Below are 23,589 nucleotides of genomic sequence, written 5' to 3' on the forward strand. Positions count from 1 at the left end.
AAAATACATGGAAAACTTTGAACGCTTTGAACGACCACTAAATATTTTTTGATAAAAAAAAGGAGTGAGAGCATTACAATTCCGACTCTACTGTTTTTGGACCACCCTAATGTGCATGCAGTCATATCAAGAGCACCTCATTCCAAAGTGATATTGTTTTCCACTTATTTTTATTTACTTATTTTTAAGAATTTTCATTAAAATAAAGTTCATCCTCTGAAGAAGTCCATATAAACCCATGATTCAATAATAGAAAGGTTTTGTAATAAAACAGTCTTCTCGCTCCCACACATAAAATCGGCTCCTTTACTTGTGCATAATGTTGCTTACTCTATAGTTTTAGTTGATATTAGTAGTAAAACCAAAAATTCTCCATACTAAATATTCGTTGGCGTCACCTTCGTTTGCGTAATTTTCTAGAACAAGTGTAGAATAGCGACCGTTTAGCTATAAAATAGCCAAAAATGATAGAACTTTTTACGCTGATTTCAACGATACCAAATTTATTTGTCACTGGTAAAAAAAGAAGATATAAGAGGTTTATTTGTATTTTTTATTATCACTAAATTGTTGAAACCCAAAAGTGTAATATCTAATCAAAGATAATAACTTGTACTTTCTAAATTATATAAAATTCTTTACCATTAATTATGCAGTTTTTTCAAAAAAGGTTAATTCATGAAGAAAATAATATTTCCTCGTTTTTTAGTGGTTTTGGTTTAAAAATACAAAAAGCTATAAATTATGTATATCAGCTGAAGAACAAATCTAGATTTGTTCCCGGAAATGACGAATAACTTAAATCAAAAATGCATATTTTTATGTATTGTTTGGTATTTCCATTAAAACACCAAATATATTGCAAATTCGCATAGAATTAATAATACACATTTTACTTCTAATTGTATACTTTGCGTACTTTTTGTAGTACCACTCTACTACCGTTTTCGCAAAATGCGATCACATTCTTCCCCTTTCTCCTACTTCCAAAATACAAATCTAGATAGAGGAGTGTCAAATCATGAATCATGATATAAACCCAAATTTAAAACTTTATAGAAAACTAAAAAAATCTAAAAATGTTCATCCAAATGTCAAATAATTTTTTTCTAAGAATTTTTTGAGTATATAGAATTAAAGCCCTTTCAATTTTATTGCAATAATGTGCAAGTTTCAAGTGGCTAAAAAATTTCCGTTGTTGCGGTTTTCTTTCATATAAAAATAAATTGTGTTTATTCGTTATATAGTAGCAAATGCGACAAAAATAATCAAAGGAATCATAGGATATACCGTCGGAATTTTATGAATTTTATAATAGAATTACACAAATATAAAATAAGCACTTGAATTTCCAATATAAATTATGCTCTTATGATTTAGTTTAAATGTGCTACTATTCCACGCAAACATCTGAAATGTGCTAGTCTTCCACGCAAAAATCTGAAATGTGCTACTCTTCCTCGCAAATATCTGAAATGTGCTACTCTTCCACGCAAAATTCTGAAATGTGCTAGTCTTCCACGCAAAAATCTGAAATGTGCTAGTCTTCCACGCAAATAATGAAATGTGCAACTCTTCCACGCAAAAATCTGAAATGTGCTACTCTTCCACGCAAAATTCTGAAATGTGCTACTCTTCCACGCGAATAGTGAAATGTGCTAGTCTTCCACGCGAAAATCTGAAATGTGCTACTTTTCGACGCGAATAATGAAATGTGCTACTCTTCCACGCAAAAATTTGAAATGTGCTACTTTTCGACGCGGATAATGAAATGTGCTAGTCTTCCACGCTAATAGTGAAATGTGCTACTCTTCGTAGGGACCGACGATATATTCCCTGCAGTAAATCGCGCTAGTTCAGAAATAGCGCAGAACTAGCTCTTTAAGAGGCGGTACTAGTTCTCAAACTATCCCAACGCAATACTTTCAACTGTCTCTTTTTACATGGCAGAACTTTCGAACTAGTTCTGAACTGGTTCCATTTTGGAAAGTTCTGGAACAATACATTTTTTTATGCGAACAAATTTTAAAACTCGAATATTGGATATTTTGTCTTTTGTGAACTGGTTCCATTTTGGACAGATTTGCGACAATTAGTTTTTTTATTAAAAAAAAATTTAGATTATTCGATATTTTTACATTTTGTCGATTTTTCTGTACAGATTGCATTTTATTAAATCTTTATTTATTTTTTTATTTTATTTATATTAAATTTGTTAATTTTCTCTTCAATTTTTAAGTGGCACTCAACAACTTAAATTGATTACATCTGAAAATCGCAACTGCCTCGGCCGCGATTTGAACTCGCGACCAACGATAGTACAGTCGGAAGTCTTCCCGCTGAGCTATTTGCGTATTGTACGAGAAGTGCGAATTTGTGCATTTACTTCTCAACAGAGCGCAACTAGCATACCGAAAGTCCCTCTCTGCAGCCGTTTTGTACTAGTTCAGAGATAGTTCTGAAATTGGTAGAGCGGAACTAGCGCTTTAACTGACTGTCTCTAAATTTTACTGCAGGGTTGTAAGTACTGTTATTTACGTAATTTCTGCGTACGCTTGCCAAAAATAAAAGAGCACGAAAATCATTTAGTAAGTTTTGTGGTCATTGATGTAGCGGTACTACCAAGTTAAGGTTAAATTAGAGGTGAGATACCATAACGTCATAGCCATAACAATAGCAATAACAGTAACCATATTAACTATCATCGATTATAGGCAGTATTGCCAGGTTAGCCGTTTTCTGGCTAGTTTTAGCCGTTTGTGGTAGCAAACAGCCGGAGAAAATTTGGTTTGGCCGGCAGCCGATTTGTTAGCCGTTGTGCTTTTCTCGAAAAAAATTTCATGTCGGACTGTGTTATATATGAGGCGTCCTTTTTAAAATCGAACGGATTTCGTAAAATAAAATTCTGTCATGTCTCCGATTCGGTGAAATAAGCTAACACGTGTTCGAGGATTTTTTTTTGATATTCTTTTTCTTCCGAGATATGATCTGTCAAAGTTTGCATTTTTTCTTGGTTCTGACTAATCAAGTACTTCTTCAAATCGTTATATCTCGGGTTCTGCTCATCATAAAGAAACGGGCTTAACACTTATATATATAAGATGGTCAAGATTGTCCTAAAGCTAACTTAGCTATTAACAGTTCAACTTTTTGAAGTTTATTTGCGTAGTGAAGACTAGTAAACAAGGGGTTTAAAATTATACCATCGTAATCCTTGTTTAATACTGTATAAAAGACGTGGTTCAAAAAATGGGCGTTTGTCAAGAACTATTTTCAAAATATTTTGCTTTATGATGTGGGAATTTATTTTGGGAGAATCAAAAATTTTTTGTAATTTATTTTCGAAAGCTTATGTTGAGATATATTTAGTAATGTGTTAAGCATCGGGTTTTTGCAAGAAAGAAAAATTTTATTGCAGATTCCGATAAAATACCTATCCAGATATAATATTTGTATGGCAAGATTTTTCTTTAAGGCGACAAACCCCTAGAAATGGGCGTGGTAATTGCAGGACTAAAGTTAGCAAAATAGGTGGATGGTTCCGTGCCCAGAAGTGGAAAACTCTTGATAGCCATTCAGCAGGGAGTGGCCAGAAGTGGGTTTGGGTCCCGCTACGCTAAAACCCCTCCCAATGAAAAATTCCAACAAGCCTCGGATGAGACACCCTGCAATGTCCGGACCCTTAATGGGGAGGGTGCCTCTGCCCGGCTGGTTGATGTCCTCGGGAAGACAAAGGCTGACAACATCGCCATCCAAGAAATGCGATGGACGGGGCAAGGAAAAGTAAGTGCGAAGCCTTGCAACGTCTACTACAGTTGCCACGTAAAGGAGCGCAAATTCCGCAAATTTGGTGTTATATTCGTGGTAGGAGAAATACTCCCTCGCCGAGTACTGGCGTTCACCCCGGTGGACGAACGTCTAGCCACAATACGCATCAAAGCAAGATTCTTCAATATCTCGCTCATCTACGCCCATACCCCGACGGAAGAGAAGGACGAGGCGTCCAGGGATCTTTTCTATGAGCGCTTGGAGCGTACACATCAGCGCAACCCCCGACTTGGTGTCAAAATCGTGCTCGGCGATTTTAATGCCAAGGGGGGCAAGGAAGGGATCTCCACGACGAAACGTCTGATAACGGACTGAGGCTGATCGACTTCGCCGGGGCCCGAAACATGGTAATATGTAGTACTAGGTTCCAGTATGAGAACGTTCACCAAGCTACGTGGCTGTCTCCAGAATCCAAACCGACCATGTTGTGATAGGCAAAAGGCATGCTTTCAGCGTTTTAGACGTACGTACACTCCGAGGGCCAAACATCGACTCGGACCACCATCTTGTTGTAGCCAAGATACCCACCCGCCTCTGTGCAGCAGAAAATGTGCGCGCAACAATGCAAGAAAAGCTTAACGTCGAAAAGCTGCAACCACAACAGATGGCCAATTTATTCGCCACTCGAGTCACACCTGCTCTCTGATAGCACTCTTCAACAATCCGACATTCGCGAGCAGTGGAACCACATTTCCCTATCATTAAGTACCGCCGCCGAAAAAGTAGTTGGATTTCAGCGAGCCCGATAATACAACTGGTACGATAAGGAATGTCAAGAAGACGCAGAGAAAACGACGCCGCCTATAGAACCACGCTGAGATCGGGCGCAACACGAGCCATGTGGGACCGTTATAGGGAACTGAAGAAGGAAGCGACACGTATTTGCCGAAATAAGAAGAGAGAGGCCGAAATACGTGAGTGGGAAGAGCTTGCGATGCTGTCCGACAGGAAGAAATCCCAAAAATTTTACCAGAGGGTTAGGCGACTTATGGAAGGTTTCAAGACCAGGGCGAAGTCCTGTAAGAACAACCATGGCGACCTAGTAACCGGTATCCAGAATGTACTTAAATTATGGAGGGAAAACTTTTCCACTGAATGGTGGCAGCGCTGAAATTAATGGAGAAGACGAACCCGAGTCCCCAGTCGATTTCAATGCCATCAATGCCCCAGTCGTTGTCCCTCCGCCTGACTATGACGAGGTACGAATAGCGATTTCGCGGCTGAAAAATAACAAAACTGCTGGAGCTGGCGGCCATCCAGCCGAGCTTTTCTGCCCAATCCAGACGAAAGGCGACCCCGCCATTCGCGCCAACAACCGCGGAATCAGCCTCCTAAGCATAGGTTATAAGGTTTTATCGAGTGTCTTGTGCCAAAGACTGAAGCCCACCGAACGAACTGAGCTCAACGAACTGATTGGGCCTTATCAGTGTGGCTTTAGGCCTGGAAAATCCACCATAGATCAGGTATTCACAATACGTTAAATCTTGGAACATACCCGTGAGAATAGGATTGACACACATCATCTATTTGTCGATTTCAATGCCGTTCTCGACAGCACGAAGAGAAGTTGCCTTTATGCCGCGATGTCTGAATTTGGCATTCCCACGGAACTAACACGGCTGTGTAAAATGACGTTGAGAAATAACACCAGCTCCGTCAGAATAGGAGATGTTGGGGAAGATAATAAGAGATGCAGAACTGAACCTCTAAGGCACAATACTTTAGAAGAGCGTACAGTTGCTAGCGTATGCCGACGACAACGATATTATCGTCAAAAACAAGGGCTACGTCTGTTCTGCCTTCCCGGGACTGGATAGAGAAGCAAAGCGAATGGGTCTGGTGGTCAACGAAGACAAAACGAAGTATCCCTTGTCATCACACAAACAGTCAGAGCATACGCGTCTTGGCACACACGTGACTGTTACAAGTTTGAAAAAGTAGACGGCTTCGTTTATTTGGGAACCAATATTAACACCGATAATAATGTCAGCCTTGAAATCCAACGGAGAATCACTCTCCAACAAGTGGTACATTGGACTGAGTAGGCAATTGAGAAGTAAAGTCCTCTCTCGTCGTACAAAGATCACACTCTATAAGTCTATAAGTATCATGCCTGTGCTGGTGTATGGCGCGGAGGCATGGACAATGAAAACATCTGATGAAGAGGCTCTTGGAGTTTTCGAGAGAAAGATTCTGCAAAAGATTTACGGACCTTTACGCATTGGCGATGGCGAATATAGCAGACGATTTAACGATGTGCTGTATGGGCTTTACAACGATATTGACATAGTGCAGCGAATAAAAATTCAGCGGATCCGCCAGCTTAAATTTTTGAACTTTGGTTTTAACATAGCCGCGCCCATTTCTAGAATATTCTTTGCTTGAAAAAGTTGTGGAACAAACGTTTTTAACAAAGCGATATTTTGCCGAAATCCACAATAAAATCTGCGTTTTGCTAACTTTAGTGCTGCAATTGCCACGCCCATTTCTAGGAGTTTGTCGCCTTACAGAAAAATCTTGCCGTACAAATATTTTACCTGTGTGTTCTATCGGAATCTGCAATAAGATTTAAATTCTTGGAAAAACCCGATGTTTAACACCTTGCTAAATGTATCTCATCATAAGTTTTCGAAAACAAATGACAAAAAAATTTTTGACTCTCACAAAAAAAACGCATTTCGTCATAAAAAAAAAAATATTTTAAAAATAGTTCTTGAGAAATGCCAAATTTTTTGAAACCTATTTTTATAGAGAATTAAACAAGGAATACGACGGTTTAATTTTAAATCCCCAATTTACTGGTCTTCACTATGCAAATCATCTTAAAACAAGTAAGAAAGTCTAAGTTCGGGCGCAAGTATTAAATATATGTTTCCACCTTTCCGAAAGCTACCGCTACATGGTAAACCGGGGTGTGTCCATTTTGAGTAAATTAGCGTCATTAAATTTCGAAATATTGAAGTTTCAAGCATTTCTGAAATTTACTGTTATATGAAAAGCGGCCGTAATTTTAGTTCGATTTCAGTAATTTTCAAAGTTTTGCTTCTATGTGGCAGGTATAATAACCACACCGAGTTTGGTACAAATTGGTAGAACGGTTACCGAGATACATATATGTGATCATAAGTAGGCGGTGCCACGCCCATTTTTCAAAATTTTATTCTAAACGTATTTCTTGGTAAATAATTGTTGCAAGCATCAATTTTGAATAAATTAGCTTCAATAATTACTGATTTATCGAAGATTTCGCATTTCTCTAAATTACCGTTATATGGGATGTGGCCGTGGTTATTGTCCGATTTTTAAAATTTTCGGCCATTTCGTATGTTATACCAAGATTAACAACTGTGCCAAGTTTGGAAGAAATTAGTGCAGCGGTTACCAAATTATACACATGTAACCATAAGTGGGCGTGGCTACGCCCATTTTCCAAAAATTTATAATATTCTTATTTTTCGTCTAAAACTTATTGTAAATATTAATTTTGAGTGAATACTCTTCATTAGTTACTAAAATATCGCAGTTTTCGTATTTCCGAAAATTACCGTTATATGGGAGGTAGGCGTGGTTATTGTCCGATTTTGCCCATTTTCAATACCATCCGTCCTACGCCCGAAAGAAGTGCGCATACCAAGTTTCGTTAAGATATCTCAATTTTTACTCGAGTTATCGTGTGCACAGACGGACGGACAGACAGTCACCGCTTAATCGATTTCTCTTTTAATCCTGATCATTTATGTATACATCTGTCTATGTCTATCTCGATTCGTTTTGCCTGTTACAAACAACCGTTATGTGAACAAAGTTATAATACCCTTGTGCACAAGTGCGCAAATGTTAATAGCTAAGCTAGCTTTGGGACAATCTTGACCGCCTTATATATAGATACATATGTTAAGCTCGTCCCTTTAGCTTTAAAACGACGTTGCGCAAAACCCGAGATATAACGATTTGAAGTAGTACATGATTAGCCAGAAGCACGGAAAACTACAAACTTTGACAGATCATATCTCCGAAGAAAAAAAAAGAAAAAAAATTTCCTCGAACACGTTTTAGCTTATTTCATGTATAGAACTCATAAAAAAAAAAAACAAAAAAAAAATTAGGCCAATCGAAAGTGTGACACCAAATTTGGTGTCCGATATGTCTCATATATAAAATTTAAGGGAAATTTGTTCTAATCCGAAAAGTCCTAAAATACCGGGTTAATTTCAATGATTTTTATTTTGAGCGAACTTACAGTGACCCGAATATAAAGTGGAACGCGACATTTTAGCAAGCGTTGGCTATTTTTCTTTAGTTTATTTAATGCTTATTATTTTTTTATGAAAGTGTAGCTGATTACTCAAAAACACCACTATATCAAAATTTCATACTTTGTGCAAAAATTATGAAACTTCTGCGAATTTTCATCAAAATTTTTAACTTTTTAATCAGCATTTTTAAAAATTTTCAAATTTAGTATAATAAAGTGTAAATTTAAACTAACTAGCACCGTTAATTATTGGCAATTTTTTTTTGGACGGACCTCCGCATTTTTCCCTATAAAAAAGTTTTTCCCCTATAAAAAAAATTGCTGAACATACTTTGTATGGAAAAAATGCGTAAGACGGTCGTCCAAAAAATGCCAAAAATCAACGGTAGGCCCTAGCTACTTCAATACTTATAATATACTAAAATTTGATAGAATAAAAAACTACATAGCATAATTTTTCTAAAGATGCCGATTAAAAAGTAAAAAATTTTGGTTTTTTGTTTTTTCATAATTTTTTCACAAAGTTTGAATTTCGGGTTCATACGGTGTTTGTTAAGTAATCAGCTATAAAAAAATACACACTAAATAGATAAATTCTTCATAAAATTTTTGTTACAAATTCCTTAAATTAATGTGTGAAATTTTATTCGCAACACTTAGAAAATAACTAAATAAAGCAAAACTCTCTGAGAAGAAAATAATTGTGAATAATTTTGTTAGGCATGTGCCGAGAGTAGCAGATTACTAAAAACTGGAATGTTTCAAATTTATAATCGAATTTAAATAATCTAAAAAGTTTAATTGTTAAATTGATAAGGAGCGACCGGCGTTTTCTTTTCTCGAAATGATGTTTCCCTTTTTCTTTATTCCTTTCACAGCTTTACTTATTCTTTTCTCAAAATATTACCCTCCGACTAAGCAAAAGTGCTATACTTTCGACCAATATAGCCATTTTGCAGGACAAAAGGTAACCTAGAGCAAATGTTACAATATAAGAAGACAAACATTTTCAATAGAAAAAAAGCCATAAGTTTGCAATTGATCTATTTTGTATTTAAGTAATACTAACATGACTTCTGATGTAAAGCTTAGCTACGTATAACGAGAGTTTCCTTTGTTAAACAAAAATAATTTGTAATGAATTTACCAGTATCTGTTTTTGAGATTTCTTCAATGAATTTACTAATCTTTCTACTTGTGATTTATTTAAATCATATATGTAATACTCCTATATTGGCAGTAAGAGCTAGTACCGTCCGAAAACATTACAGTACAGATATACCAATAAACACGTACGAAAGAAAAGGAGCACATACGTTTATAAATAAACACCCTGTAAAAAGTGGGACTAGGTTAAATGCTAGTACGCTGCATTGTAACCAACACTAGTAACCAAAATGGTCCAGACTTATGGAGAAAATATGGTTACATTAACATTGCGATGTCATTGGACCTGGTCCAACGCTGCATAACATGGGACCACCTAGACAACTACTCCTTTTGGACCATGGACTGGATTTCATAAGATAAACCGAAATAGCAAAATTTATTATTTAAAATGCATTTTCTTAAAAAATTCGTCACGCGTCAATGGGCCACGAAGAGGGGGTTTTCAACACATATATCAGGTTTTTATGCTTGAAGTGGTCCAGATCACCATAACAAGTTACTAATATGCAATCTGGTATTTTTGCACATACTTTAAACCTACGTCCCAGTAGACACCCTGGACCTCAAATTTTTGCAGGGCATGTACACAACACATACACAAAAATGGCACTGACGTATACAATACATTGACACAAACGGTACTAGACTGTCTCGCTTTGATTTCGGAATGCTTCCACATTGAGAAGTTAGCTTACTGCCAATATAGAAGTATTATATACATATATGATTTAAATAAAACATATGAATTTTATTTGTCAATTTTATTGTGGCGAATTAATGTTTATTCCAGTAGTGTAATTGAGCTTTGTACCACGATTTGTTTGTTAGGAGAAATGGAAAAAACAACAAAGACTAAGCGGTAGAAGTTATAGCTGATATTTTCGAGATCACCACATCTTCTCATCAGACTTCTTTTTCTAGACTTCAGCAGGGATCGAACCCGAAATTTTAGTTGAAGCATTTTAGCCGCTTTTTTGGACAATTTAGCCGGTCGGCCCAAAAAGTTCTGGCAACACTGATTATAGGTATCATAACCATAAACAGCTGATTTTTCGTAGTCAACAATGTCAGTGTTGCCAGACGCGGAAAAAGTGTAATATCGTAGGATATTTGCGCAGAACTTTTTTCACTATCACTAAATTAACACAATTCTTAAAATTCAACAGCAGCAGCCGGATTCCAGCCTTCGTTATCGCTAATTTTGATCGCTAAAAAATCTCCCAAGAATAGCAGGCGCGCCTAACAACATACACCACCTAGTTACATGCTACTCATACTACCAACTTTGGTTGATTACACATTGCATCTGTTACTTTTATATTGCGTGCTTTTAGGCCCCACTGATTTTCATTTAGAGAATTTTGGCGATGGAAATTTAGCGTGGCGATTGTCAGAATTCCATTGCAGATCATAATAAAATATGTACATCAAATTAAAGGTAATAACTTGTGCTTTCTTAATAATATATTCTTTGTTAAAAAATGGTATTTTATGAAAAAATACGAAATTTTTTTTCGTTTTTAGTATTTTTGTATTAAAAATATAAAAAAGCATATAAATTATGTACATCAACTGAAAGATAAATTAATTGTCTTTATTTTGACATCATTAGTTTTAATCGGTTAAGTAGTTCATAAGATGTTAATATTAAAAAAAATAAAAAAAATTAATTTAACCTTTTATATCTTCGTTATATTTTTGCGCCAAATAATTTTGGTACAGTTCAAATCAGCGTGAGAGTTCTATCGAGCCACATTTTTGGTTTTTGCATAGCTAAATGGTTCATATTCTACACTTATGCCTAAACGTTGGCTGTGAACAATTTTTTATTTTTTTGGAAGGTATTGCCATGTGTTCTTACTCGCACTTAAGAAAACAGCTGATTATGGTTATAGCGGAAGACCCAAATTAATTGGTCTCGGTGGTTATGGTTATGGCTATGGCGTTATGGTGTGGCAACACTAATCGAATACAGTGTTGGCCGTAAGGTTGGTTTTAACAGCTGTTTTATATGGTTGTGGTTATGTCACCACTAATTTAAGCTTTAGACTAGCCTACTAACTGCTTTTGTTATGCTCAACTAAAGGTAGGACCAGTGCAGTTTTGATGCGGTCAGACTAAAAATGATGAGACACAGTAGCAGTTCTACGAGTTCCTCAAAGAAGGATATGAACGCCTCCCACGAAATGTTATTAAAATTTTGCTTTGCGATTTATCGACTTCGCCGCATCTCTGAACCAGGTAATTAGGATTATCACCCACCAGCAACGAAACATCTATAAAGCCACTCGGGTTGTGATATACCCTAACATTCACTTCGAGCGTTCTTGATGCGCGTACCATCAGGTATGCATGCGCTTCTGTTAGGGATGTTGCGATACTACTGATAATCTTGGTATCGATGATTTTGTTTCGATACTGGGTAAATCGGTATTGCATACTAGGGTAGTATACCCATATGGGTGCTTTCTTTCGATACCACTGAATGTATCAGTATAACGTCAATATCAATATCAACTTCATAAAAGCCATATTGTTCCTAGAATTATATTAAACTATATTTCCTGTTTAGTGAAAAGTAAAGTATGGAATCACATTACCAAGATTGACAAAATCTCGGTTAAGCTCAAAGTTTGTTTGAAAAATCTAAAAATTTCGGGCATACAACAATTAAAAAAAAACATTTACCTACTGATGGCACATTATATTTATTCATTCCATTAACTGCGATTCCTGATTCCTGACACAACGTCATAGTTTTCGCGCTTAGCTCTTTTCGTATTCTGATGTAAACGAGCCATTTTTACAACCTTTTATTTAACTTGTTTATGTATTGTTTATTACGCACTGCAGTTGTTAAAAATTTATTATTAATTTTCATTAACTGCATCATTCATATTAGGCCAAAATATGTTTGTTTCAAAAGGATAATATATCGATATTTTATTTCCGATACCAATACCCATATTTGTATCGATACTTAGCTTCTGATACATCATTTGATACTGGCATCGATACTTTTATAGTATGGCAATATCCCTAGTCTCTGTAAGATGAAGAACCTGAGCCAGGTGTGGTTTCAATGTACAGTCGTGAAATTTCGGAATCGAAATATACAAAGCCGCATTTTAGCCAAAGACAAAGGCGGGGAGGCGTCTTTTCAGGAATAATGAAGAGGTAGAAAGCCTTGAATGGGCAGAGCCTGAGATGCTGGCAGTCGGGCAGGAACGCGGCCTGAATTTTCTAAAAAGAAAAAAAGAAACGATTGGTTTCAAGATTCGGACTAGTTCCTGCAGGGACGAAGATGGAAATCGGGTAGAAAGCGTCCGGGAACACTTAATATACGGAGGAAACCTTTAACGCCGTTTTATAATGGCGACAGCAGTGTGGCTTTTGATTAAACAGAGGCAATGTACAGAGACTCTCACGTCGCACAGAGCATAGTTTAGGCGATTTAGGGGAAGGAAAAGCGAAAACTGAATGTTGGTAAAAGAAGTTCAGATAAGCTGTATGTACATATGGATATCTGATGTAAAAGAAAATCGGTTCCCGATTGTCTGAAGATTTCCAGAAAGAATGCTGATCTTGTAGAAACATGGCTGTTTTTGACGAACTATAATTTCCAGTTTTCCGGCCTTTATCAATCAATGGTCGTATCCGTCTTATTTCCTAACGAGATTGCAATCTTGGATATCCTTTTAATTTTGCACATTGTAGCCTTAATAAAAACCATTATTTTAAAATTTTAAACGTCATCCTTGCATGTCAATTGCGCTCCTTTAGATTTAAATCATACGTAAGTGGGATTCAGCTTTTTCATATAAGCATATAAATTTTGTGACAACTGTAGGTCACCTTTGTGTAACAACATTAAGGCGCACGCCACAAATCGGAGGATAAGCTCGGCCAAACACCAACATATGTGTTAGCGCCTAGCTGTTATTATATAAATTGTGTATCAGCGCGTATCAATCGGATCTCTTTAGGAATGTTTAATCGATCATCTCTATATCAAGGGCCAATAGTACCTACGAATTATGAAATGGGAAGGACAATTCCAAAAAAGTCGATTCACAGTCAAATTTTGGTAAAAATCGCCTTTTCTTGTGTATTTTTGCTGGCAAAAATTTAGTCATTGGGGCTTTTCTGATTTTTAATCAGGGCAGCCATAAATCTCATAAAAACAGAACCAAATATGGGTTCGTGGTGTGGTTGGAGCGGAGAAACGCTGTTAAATCACAACCAAGCAAAAAATTAAATGTTTGCAACATTTATAAAAAATTAACAATATATTGGTATGCGATGAAATGTCCACGTGTAAAAATTTCTCTGCGATAAGATTTTGTAGGCGAGAAAACTGACAGTTTGTGGGAGCATTTTTTTTAAATATACTTCTTAATATGTATCTAATACATATCGCAAATTTTTGTGGAAATAGCTCAATAAATATGGAATTTCAAAATATTTCGACCCCGGCGCCATCTATCGGTTCAGTTTTCCTACATATGCAACCAATATTCATTGAAAAGATAAACCAGATTGGACCATGACTAACATAGACCATAATTATACAGGCTTTTGGAAGTACATAACGCATTCTAGAGTCAAAATTGTGGGCACTATGATTTGCCTTCCCCTAATCTCCCCTATTACGCACTGTGCGGTGTTATAATCCACCAAGATGAGGAACAGCAATAATGCGACTTAAAAATAATGAAATTCCCCAAGCAGGCGGCATACGAGCTCAGCTATTCAAAGCTGCCAGCAAGGTATCTGTTAAGATACCTGTTCGGGGCAATATGGTATACCTGCCCGAAGACTGAATTTTCAATCCAAACGATGGGATATACGTTCATAACCTTCATTGTAAGGCCATTTCGACGATATTCTGTGCACGACTGACTGGGGCTTATTAATGTGGCCTTAGACGTGAAAACTCCATACATTTTCAAATTAGGGAAGAGACAGAATGATGAACTGTACGAGCTTTATTTAATATGTACAATGTACAAACGATTGTAGTTCTAAAGAGGAATTCAATTTGCAACATTTTTGTGGCCCAAGACTACAGGAGAAAAAGAATTAGAATTCAACAACAAAGTAAGTAAAAAATAGAGTTTCACTCGCTTCTTGCCATAAGCTCAGAGTCCCACTTCTGTACTCACATTAAATTACCTAAATAAAGCAGGAAAACCTTGCACCGCATACGCCACACTGTTTAATTCAATAGAAGACGCAGACTTTGATCGTTCTTGACTCTACCTCGCTTTACTTGAATGCTTAGCTCCTCGTATGAGCACTGGCCCTACCAAATATACATATACAAATATTATAGCTGCTGCTAGTTTATCTCAGACCACTTCCATGGCTGTGTATATCCACTCGTATGTTTGTCAATCGATACAGCTAGCAGACCAGCATAACCTTCAGGTCCTCCAATTCCTCGTTCAAATATTCTACGCAGTCGCCTACGCTTATGTTACTTACACAAATCGGGGTCCCTGCAGTGCCATTGTCGCCATCGCCGACCTTACCACCCCGCCGATGCTGCATTTCACCTTGCTGCTCTACTATTTGCTGCTGCAATGTCAACACGCCATCCAGGCTACTGATGCCTTGCAATCGCTGCGCATCATTGATATTGCTGCCATCGTCAACTTCGTAAAAGCCATCATCTGTAATATCTGGATTCATTTTAGTAGTGACTGGCTGCGATGCCAGTACGGCGGCTTGATGTATTTGTCTCTGTTGCTGCTTCTGTTGCTGGTCATGCGGCTGCTTCATGGTGTGCAATTGCAGAACGTATTTAGGTGTTAATTTGTAATCGTCGTGATTGTCATCGCCAGTCATTGCCGCTGCAGTCGCCACCTGCTGTTCAGTAGTCCCGAGTATGCTTTGCACTACGACACCAATATTATTAACAACTTGGATGTTTTGCTGAGTTGGATGGCAATAGTCATTTTCTTCATCCGATGACGGTGAACTATCCAATAGACAACTACCTTGGTTGTAAGCGCTGTCGATATCTAAATTATGTGGGATGTGTATTTGTTGTTCATACGAATTAGCAGTTTTATCTAACAAATCTCCACTGCTCTCAATGCAATTGAAAACGCGTTGTGCAACAGCGTTCCCATCCTTACTTTCAGACAACCCTGAGGTGCTGCTACTTATAGGAATATTACCGGAATCGTCATTTTTTAATAAGAATTCGGTAAAGACATTGTTATTATCATTTTGAACATCCCGCTGAACGCCGAAGCTCTCGCCTGCACTTTTCTTCATTTTATTATTAGTTGATAAATCAGCGCTTCCAATGTTGAAGTGGTCGCTGTTGCCTTCTTGCCTGCTGCTATTGCAGCCATCCACAGCAACTACGAGGTGTTTTTCCAGACTACTGCAATCGGAGTCGCCAGATGTCAAGAAAAACTGATCCATAATACTGCTGTTCATCGTGTGCTCGGCTAATTCGGTTCCCATGAGCTGCGTAGCGTGCCTATAGTCAGCGTCGTCATCAATAATATGGCTCTGGGCAATGCTAATTATGTTTGCCTTGGAATAAGTATCTGCAGAGCCAGCATGCAAGAAATTCTCATTTTTGATGCTCAATCGCTTACTTTTGGTACCATCGTCGCAGTCCACCCCGTATTGAGCTTCAACAACTAAATTTTGATCGATGTTAAGATTATTGTTAGCAGCAGTACCGTTATTGCGACTCCGATTTGAGAATTTTCTCTTGCTGTAGTTATTGTTTCGCGAAGTCGCGTTAAATGTTGTTAAGCTTTGTTGACCTTTGAAGCCAGTGCAATCTGGCTCGTCCTTTTTATTGGCTCGTAATTTGATGGCCTTGGTTTCCAATTCAGTGCATATATCCGTTGAAGTTGCGATTGCAGATGTCGTATAAAACATTCCTTGTTTTTTGACAATTGTTAAACTTTTGTTATTCAGCAGAATTTGACTGGCATGTACGACGGCAACATGGCCAGGCGCGGGCAACGTTGCTTTGACGTTTCTGCGTTCGCTGCGCTTGTGGCGCAGATTATGAACACTCCGAAGCTTCACGATATCGTCCGCTAGAGTGTTGGTTAACTTTTGTTGCCGTCGGTTTTTAAGTTTGTACAGCTGTTGTTGTGACGCATCGTGCTGTGATGTGTGCCCTTTTTTGTCGTTTTCCTCTTTTTGTCGATGATGTCGCTGTCGCTCTTCCTTGATTATCTGTTCTGTATTGTGTCACAACATGTCTTCATGGTCTGGATCGTGATCATTTTCGCCTTCGAGATCGAAATCATCATGACCTAGGTCAAGGTCCATGTCGGGGTCATCGTCCAAGTCCAATGAATGTCGATTACTTGGCGAAAGTGCAGACTGATGGTGTTGCTGTAAATGCTGATGTTGTTGATGATGATAATTGTGGTGATGGATGTTGTTGTTATTGCCATTATTGTTGCCTAACCGATTGCCGCTACCATGACGGTGCATTCCCATTCCCTTCGAATCGTCATCGCGCCATTTGTCCATTGAACGGCGGCGTGCATTCATGAAGAAGTTGCCCACGGTAGTAGGCTCTAAGCCCAGTTGCCGGGCAATTGTCACTTGCATTTCCTTTGAAGGCCTCTTCGTTTCCTTAAAAAAGGAATTTCAATTATTACAGTTAAAATATAATCCTAAAGTTTTTTATTGTTTATGCTTAAGTCGGCACGCAACCATCTTAAAAAAAATTTTCCTTTTAGCTTAAATTCGTGCCGTCGTAAAGTTGAACTTTTACTAAGATTTTGTACTGATAATACTCTGCTTTGCGGGACAGCCCTTCTAATACATGATAAACTTAACATGTGTGCGATAATTGACCTCAATCACAGTAAATCTAGCTTTCAGTTTTTCAATATCATATAACATGAAAAAAGTGGTAAAAATAAGTTTTATATTTATCTACTCATAGCTATCTTACATAACCCTCTCTTTGAAAAACCCAGTCCCAACCCATTTCTTTTGTACCTTCAAAGTTGGATCACGGTGTCATACGACCGATAGCGCCAATTCGCAAAGAGAGTGCTTTGGATACTAAACGATTCGGTACGCAGCAGGTGCAACCGCACCCATCGACATTAGTAATGATATTTGAACTCTCCGTGCAAATTGTGTATCAATCACAGTGATATTGAACGCTTATGTAATTAACTTTCAAGAAAAAATGTTACCTCTGAGCCACAATTACTTTTTGACTTAAAAAAAGTCAAAACTACAAAAACTACCGAGTTTCTTACATACAAAAATTATATATACTATTTCACAGTGCGACAAAAACATCGCGAAATGCATCCGAAACCAAAGGTTTTAGGTAGGGTCAAGTACAACAAGAAAATAGGTTTATTATAGTTCCTGTTTATAAAAAAAGCGTGTTTGCGTACTTTATGCACTTATCTATTAACTATTTTGTTAACCTTAGATGTAGTCAAGGCCGGAAAAAAAACACACAATATTACATTATTTGATTTATTTGGCCTTCTTCAGGATTCCAAAAAAATATAGAATATTTTTATATGAAAGTAATACTAATTAATACTAAGTAATAGTAATTAAAATAACGGATTTCTATCTGCCGGCACAAGCAAGCGACCTAATACTTGCTAAATAACGGAACATAAACCGACGCAATCACGAAAACCAAGAAAATAAAAATAACGGATTTCTACCCGCCGGCGAATACAAGCAACCAAAAAGCACCTACCTAATAATGAAACAAAAGCGGTCGCACTTAGATGGGTATGCATGACCTAATGACAGTTAAAACAGATAGTAACACGAATACATAAAAACGGAGGGAAACACGAACTATTCAGAACGAAAAATGACACTGAAGATGGCACAACGCCGAAACCGGGTTGTCTCCTAACCAAATTTGACAAGGGATGACGAAAAATCGTTCCACAATACATTATACTCTACCCTGACGGAAACACAAATAACCAAAAAGAAGATACATAAATATAGCTTTTTAACGTTCGGTAAACTGCAAGATAAGCAAGAGTGTTTTTCCCCATTTCGAACAGTTCCGATAATATGCTATGATATATTGAAGTAATTGGATCAAGTTAGATGGAAATCGATTAAGCTGTTATCGATATACTAGATTGGGTGGTGCCACGCCTCTTTTCCAAAAACCTATATGGGAATTCGCTCTTCTGTGTACTCGTTGTGTGTTGTGTAATTGTAACTGCAAGAGTGTGTGATTTGTTGTTGCTGGCGGTACATCAAATACACATGCAACAACAACCACACTCTCAACCAGTTACACTTACGCAGGATACAGCGAATACACAGAAGCGCGAATTCCACTTATGAGCTTCAGAGCTTGTTGTAAGATGGAGTAAATTGGCGTCTTTAGTTAGTTATTTTTTAAATAAACCTTTAATAAGTGGGCGTAGTTTTCGTCCGATGTGAAACATTTCTAACATATTGCTGAAATTGATAAACCGGTAACTGAAGTACACATATGTAGGGTTAAGTGGGCGGTGCCACACCCATTGTCGAGAAATTTCCCTAAGTGTAATTTTCTGCTAAGCGGTAATTGCATACATATATCGATTTTGACTGAATTTGCTTATATATTTACTAATTTATCATATTTCTGTAAATTACTGCTATATGTATGGTTCTTGCCTGATTTCAAACATTTTCAACGGATTTCTTAGTGAGACTCAAAGCAATGTTCGCACCGAGTTTGGTGGGGATTGGTAAAGGGATTGGTAAGTGTGCACCAGGACACCAGGACACCAGGACAATTTGTTTAAATCAGGACAAATCCTGGAAAACCAGGACGTCTAGCAGCCCTATATTGGAGGCACATATTAAATTCTTAAGTCATTTCCAAGAGTATGTTATACACATAGAAGATATTGTAGAATCAGTACGTTATTATTATTTTTTTAATATAACACAGGGCAACACTGATTTTGTTTTCTAAACTGTTAAATCTGGTTTTGATAGACTTTTTTGTGCTGATTGCGAATCTGTGGTATAAAGTTTCCATCAGTTTCAGATTTTGAGAAAAACGTGATCAAAGTATCAAAAAATAACGTTTTTTGCCATACTTGAGAAGCTCTAGCAAAAAAAAGAAAGATGATAGAACCTGCCACTTGGGCTTAAATTAAGGTGACACGTAATAAGATCAACGGAAATAAGGTCAATTGACTTTATTTCCCACCCTGGTGCGAAATAAAGTCAACTGACACTATTACGTATTTAAAAACGAAATAAAATCAATTGACATTATTTCTCTTTCAAACATTAAATTTGCTTAGCTTCTCGGCGGCCCGCGTTAGCGCGCCACACCGCGTGCGCCGTGCTCGCGCTCGCGCCCCGCGTACCCCGCGCGATCAGCGCACACACCACGTCACGCTACGCCGCGGCCCCGCCCCCCCCACTTCCCCGTCACCCGCCGTGCTGTAACGCAGGTGGATTTACTTTTTGTATACGTTGAAATAAAATTTGTATATATTTTAAACATCGAGGGCTTATATTCAATAATACCCCCTATCTGCAAATTTTTCACAAAGATGAGATTCTAATATAAAAATCCACCCAAGCTTTAACTGTCATCAGTGATATTAATGTTACCTTATATAACGACAGGTAATAAGTCCAACATGGTTTCTAAAATCACAAAATAGTTTTTGTGCAAATTGCAGATAGAGGGTATTAATGAATTCAAGCCCTCGATATTTCACCTTTTTATATTTGTAAGTTATTGAAAGCAGGGATGCCAACTTGGCTCAAACCGTGCCATTTGTCCCTATTTTACTTCAAATGGCACTTAATTTTTCAATTTGGCATAATTTATTATTTCTCTCTTTGGCACATTTTGGCACTTTTTTATCCTCAATATGGCACCTCATAACTAAGGATAGTTGGCAGCCCTGATTGGAAGATTTCTGCTGTGTTTTGGGGCAACAACTTGTCTGCAGTAAAAAAGCATATAATTTGTGTTTCAAAAGTGTGTGAAAACCAATCAATTAACTTATATGATCTCGGTTCCACAAATTGCTGGCGATGACATGAATACAGTGTAAGAAAATCCTTTTTCTATAATTGTTTCCTTATAGAAAGGTTGGTTTCTTTTCCGGCCTAGACATTCCGAATTCGTTCAAAATATGCTAATTTAAAACACAGAATTCTTTCAGTGTTCCTCCGGGGTTTTTGGACATGGACTGTTTCATCAATTTAATAGTGTTCGCTTTATTTTTGTAGAGTATTTGGCAATAACCTTTTTCATCTATTAAAAAAAACACTTAAGGGGCAATGTTTATTGTAAGAACAACATTTTTTTCTATGAATCGACATACTTTAAGCATTGTTGACGCTATTTCCATTTGAATGAGGAAATAGCCGTTGAGGTTATTTCCAAATTTTTGTTGACTTTATTTCGCTTTTGAAAAGGTAATAATGTCAATTGACTTTATTTCGCACCAGTGTGCGCCAGAACTCTTGAACACTATCCCTGCAAATATCATTTGTGCATCTTGACTTGATGGTCACTTATAGTGACTTGTTGAATAGCAAAAACTGATTTTGACGAAGTTTGAGTACCTACCGCAATTAAAAAAAGGTGGTAGAATCTTCCACTTAGGCTTAAATTAAGGCCCAAACTTTCAACTACAAACCCTGAAAATACTATCTCTGGAACTTGACCTTGAGGTCACTTATAGTAATTTATTGAACAGCAAAAACGGATTTTGGCATAATTTTCTTTCTTCCAATAGCACAATACTCCAATAATTTGTTATTGTTCGATAAATGATTATAAGTGACCATCAAAACAAGGTGAACGAATGGTATTTACAGGGATAATTACGAGAGTTCTAGGTTTAATTTAAGCCTAAGTGGAAGGTTTTATCACCATTTGTTTTTCTGCTAGAGCTTTTCAAATATTGCAGGAAACGCAATTTTTTGATACTTTGACCCCGTTTTTCTCAAAATCGAAAGCTGATGGAAACTTTATACTTACAGATTCGTAATCAGCATAAAAAAGTCTATTAAAAACTGCTTTTACATTTTAGCAAACAAAATCGGTGTTGCCCTGTGTTATATTAAAAAATAATAATAACGTACTTATTCTGGATTATTAAAATTAAATTAAGTTTTCCAATATCTTCTATCTGTATAACATACTCTTGGAAATGACTTAAGAATTTAATATGTGCCTCCAATATAGGTCTGCCAGACGTCCTGGTTTTCCAGGATTTGTCCTGATTTAAAGAAATTGTCCTGGTGTCCTGGTCCACACTTAAATTGTCCTGGTTTTTTTATTAAGGTCTAATTTTTAGCAGATTTTAGCTTTGAAAAAAAGTTTAGCTTTCTGTCATTAGTAGTCGTAAATCGATAATGAAACATTTTTTCTAACATGTTCAACAATATCTGGTGAGAAAGGAGGTAAATTTCTGTTTACTTTATTTGGTTAAATTCTAATTTTGTAACTTCAGGCAAATGAAAAAAAGTGCAAGTTTCTGAACAGGTACACGGCTGAGGGTTCACACTACGCAGTAGATAATTTCAGGAGTTAAAATTTTTTCCAAAAGACCTTTCTGAAAGTCATTCCTTTCCCATTCCTTTTTTGTACGGAGTGGCACACATTGAAGGGCTTCTGCTTTTGCTACTCAAAGGAGAGTTTCCAGAAGGGCTTTTGTAGGACGTACTTCTGAAGGCCTTTTGAAGAAGTGTAATGCTAAATAATATAAACATATACTTAAGTGCATTCCTGAAAATTGTAAATAGGAAACCCCTTTCTAGGAAGTATGCAGGGAAGCACTTTTTTCAGTCCTTATTGGGTAAGTCTTTTAGAATGGTAAATATTACGAATGCCTTCGTACAAAATACAAAATTATTGGTACCGAGATTTGTTCGGTAATTTACGTAAATGTTTTGTAAAATAAATGAAAGTTTTCATAAATTGTACTGAAAAAGTGCCTTTCGTTGTATTTACGAATGGTTCCTAAAATCTTGTTTCTTTGTGAAAAATGTGTTCGTATTATGAACGAAAGTCTCGTACGTTGTACAAAAACCAAGGCTTTGAAAGTTTTTCGTAGCATTTTTACGAAATTTTATTTTCAGTGTGTCCTGGTAGATGGGTTCAGGATTATGTCTGCCCTACTCTAATATAACCAGAGTTATGAGTATTCAAAACTTAGCATCTGAAAGGAAGCTGAAGAAAAAAAATCAGTTTTTCCGCTGACATATTTATTTATACGTTGATGGTGTTTTATGCTAGAAACTGATTGTTCTACGCTCATATAATGTGTTCATAAATCGGTAAGTGTACAAACAAAGTTTAAGCTAACAATTAGACAGGAACACGAAAAAAATCGATGAAAGGTTATTTTGTTCAGACCTGGTGTTGATCTTGTTTTTGGGGTCGCTGAACACGAATCTGAAGCCCGTTTTGCTCCATCACGGCAGGTTTTTTTCTAGCCCCAAAAAACATTATCCAAACGGACTTCAGATTCGTGTTCAGCGACCCTAAAAACATATAGAACACCTAATCCGGTCAATATAACTTTTTATCAATTGTTTCTTTTTTTTTGTAGTCGTGTGTTATTTATAAAGTACTATGTAGCCGGCCTCGAATGCGCGAGAATTAGCCACGCGCTGAATGTGTAGATATTAAATAAGGTGTGATTGGCAACTAAACCCTACTAAAATAATTATATAAAATTGCGCATCTGGAGGCCAACACCTCATTTCTTGTAATCTAATGAGCAGCCCAAATTTTTTAATTTTCCACACAGGTTGCAACCCCCTTCAAAAAATAAAACCTTACTGCAAATCTGCAGGCCAAGCCTTTTCATTTGACAACTCATTTTTTTAAATTGAATGAGCAGTGCGAATCTAGTCATTAACAAAAAAATGCCCTCGGGTATAACATAATTTTTAAATAGGTGGAAACCCCACTTAAACCAAAATAAAAACTTATTTCGCATGCATCCTTCACTCGGTACACATGCATCCTTTCACTTTTAGTCGACGTTATTGAACGTCTAAACGCCGAGCCCTTTTATTTCACACCTAATTTCTTGTAACCCAACGAACAGTGCGGATCTTATAATATTTTAGAAGGTGGCAACCCTACAGGAATTTAAAGTAATAAAGATAATATTCCTATCGATACAGATTATACTTAAAACATCTCCTCTAAATCCGTTCAGTAGTTTTTGAGATTAGCGTGTTCAAAGAATCTCTTCTTTCCTTTATACTATGTAAAGAAGATAGTAATTTTTAATAGGTGGCAACCCTACTCAAAAAAATGTCAGTTTTTGTACATGCGAAGGACATGCCCTTTCATT

The 23,589-nt window shown here is 37.0% G+C and overlaps 2 protein-coding genes across 4 annotated transcripts in view; both read right to left on the bottom strand.

Annotated features, from left to right (window-relative positions):
• Positions 1 to 16,173, bottom strand: part of LOC118745598 — a 124,664-nt gene extending 108,491 nt beyond the window's left edge. The window contains exon 1 of the mRNA XM_036479111.1: positions 14,741 to 16,173. Within this exon, the coding sequence (XP_036335004.1) occupies positions 14,741 to 16,162 (1,422 nt within the window). The 5' untranslated portion in view covers positions 16,163 to 16,173. The remainder of the gene's footprint in view (positions 1 to 14,740) is intronic.
• The window catches only part of LOC118745597 (homeobox protein onecut), a 261,747-nt gene that overhangs the window by 171,868 nt on the left and 66,290 nt on the right, over positions 1 to 23,589 (bottom strand). Inside the window, exon 3 of one of the 3 annotated variants that reach the window (XM_036479108.1) lies at positions 16,450 to 16,867. The exons of 1 other annotated variant lie outside the window; for it this stretch is intronic. In XM_036479108.1, the coding sequence (XP_036335001.1) occupies positions 16,484 to 16,867 (384 nt within the window). In that variant the 3' untranslated portion in view covers positions 16,450 to 16,483. Of the gene's footprint in view, positions 1 to 16,449; positions 16,877 to 23,589 lie in introns of those variants that run through there. One more of the 3 variants, XM_036479107.1, reaches the window with a different exon arrangement.

This window comes from Rhagoletis pomonella, unplaced genomic scaffold, assembly GCF_013731165.1.
Source record: "Rhagoletis pomonella isolate Grant_MI unplaced genomic scaffold, Rhpom_1.0 Rhpom_scaffold_00009, whole genome shotgun sequence".
Classification (NCBI taxonomy): Eukaryota; Metazoa; Arthropoda; class Insecta; order Diptera; family Tephritidae; genus Rhagoletis; species Rhagoletis pomonella.